The sequence below is a fragment of the Gregarina niphandrodes genome (assembly GCF_000223845.1).
Source record: "Gregarina niphandrodes unplaced genomic scaffold scaffold00079, whole genome shotgun sequence".
NCBI lineage: Eukaryota > Apicomplexa > Conoidasida > Eugregarinorida > Gregarinidae > Gregarina > Gregarina niphandrodes.
The window spans coordinates 4,760-6,759 of record NW_011646049.1 but is presented as its reverse complement, the minus strand read 5'-3'; the positions used below and the strand labels follow the sequence as shown (position 1 = coordinate 6,759).

The window sequence follows — 2,000 nt, the reverse complement described above, 5'->3', positions numbered from 1 at the left end:
ATCAGTGAGGATACCTGCCAAGCGCAGGATAATGTAGTCCACTTGGACTGGGAGAATGCACCTGCTGACCATGCGATACTAACGGTCAAATGGACGCTAAACCAAATCAGCTACCACGCAAAACGGCCGAAAGCCGGACTCATCACTCGTGACGCCGATAAGCCAACTACAAAGGCATGGCTGAAACTACGTAACGAACTCAAGGAACGTTTTCGCAAGATACCAGTAAAAATACATCTACCAATTCAGAACCAATTGCTGTGGGATCAATATAGGAGGTGCAACGGACAGGAGGGCTTAACTTTAATGGACGATGAAGGTAATGACCTGAATCCGGAAGAGGCCAGAAGACAGCTGGCGAAGATGCTACAGGACCGATGGAGTCATGCTGATGGAAAGCATATCCCCAAACGGACTGAATCGCAGTTTGGCGAGGGCTTCCCTCCAACTACGCGCGAAATCTTAAAGGCGATCAAGGCAACAAATAGGAAAGCTGCAACCGGACTGGACGGAATACCCGCTAAATACGTTGACCAGATACCCGTCGAAGACATCCAACAACTAACGGAGCTGATCTGGCGGCACACGAGTATCCCCAGACAGCTGGTAGACATGAAGGTTAAACCAATACCCAAAAAAGACTCGAGAACCACGGTTCAAAACACACGACCGATCACCATACCATCGACAGTAATGAAGATAATCAACCAAGTCATACTCGAGAGCATCACACCGTATATTGAAGACAAGCTGCTACCGCAACAACACGCTTACAGGAAAGGAAGAGGCACCGCTACGGCCATCACAGAACTCTTCACAAAACTGAAACAACCAGGACAGACACTACTGCTACTCGACCTATCAAAAGCCTTTGATACTGTTAACCACGCCGCACTGTTTGCTGCCCTCAAGAAAACTGGGCTGCCAGCTAAGGAATACAATCTCGTCAGAGACCAATATGTTGACTGTGAAGTCAGAATACAGTGGGCAAAGAGGTTCGCCCAACCTTTCCTGCTTAGAAATGGAATAAGGCAAGGCTGCACCTTGAGTACCTCACTCTTCAACTTAGTTGAAGCCGAAAGAGAGCAGAAATGCAGAGGAAAGATACCGAAGTGGGTGAATTACAGTGCCATCATGTACGCCGATGACAAAGCTATTATAGTAGACAACCCAGAACATATCCAGACCATTATCGAAGTCAATCAGCAAACAGCATCCGACTATGGAATGCGTCAGAACAATGAGAAGACCGCAAAGCTTACTTTAGACATGGACACAACGGAGATCCGCACTGTAAAATGGATGGGGATACTACTGGACAACAAGCTCAACATGAACCCCGAAGTCGATGCCAGAATAAGAAAGGCGAAAGCAGCTGCCACAACTTTCGCAGATACGGTCAAAACTATACCACCCTCAATGCTAGCTGCAAGGGTAAGGATTACCGGCGCCTGTGCTGTCATACTACCGCACCTACTGTACCTCTGGAGAGAGATACCCTTTACACCACAGCAAAGAAGTACGATGACAGACGTAGCAACTCAACTACTTGCTAAGGTACTGGGCAACACCAGTGGGGTGTCAGCTAGAACAATCCTACAGCATGTGGAGAACATAACCAAGGGGCTCACACCCAGAATGAAGCAGATGGCGGAAATACCATGGGAGCTACAGAAGGACACCTATGCGGATCTGAGTATAGCTCAAACAAGTGATTTCCACAAGCAGGGGCAAAGTGTTACTGTCAAAAAGAGTGGTTTATCTGTTTATCCCCCTAAAAATTCTGTCCTCCTATTTTCTGAATAAAGTTGTATGCGGAGACGGCGTCTCCTTCGCATCACCGTGATGTGCTCCAACCCCGGGCGTCCCCGCGGGCGGTCACTGGTACTCCAGGACTATGATAGCCTAATGGTAACACTGATAACTAGTAACCGAGAGGTCGAGGGTTCGATCCTCGACGGTGCATATGCGTATTTTCTGGACAAGGACTCCTCAAAGAA

At 48.0% G+C, this 2,000-nt stretch overlaps 1 protein-coding gene across 1 annotated transcript; it reads left to right on the top strand.

Annotated features, from left to right (window-relative positions):
• Positions 1–27: 27 nt before the first annotated feature.
• Positions 28–1,806, top strand: GNI_188550 (reverse transcriptase family protein; the record flags this gene model as incomplete). The annotated part of the gene is made up of 1 exon (XM_011136370.1): positions 28–1,806. A coding segment is annotated over one exon (1,779 nt), but the record flags the coding sequence as incomplete, so codon positions are not given.
• Between the last annotated feature and the right edge of the window lie 194 nt (positions 1,807–2,000).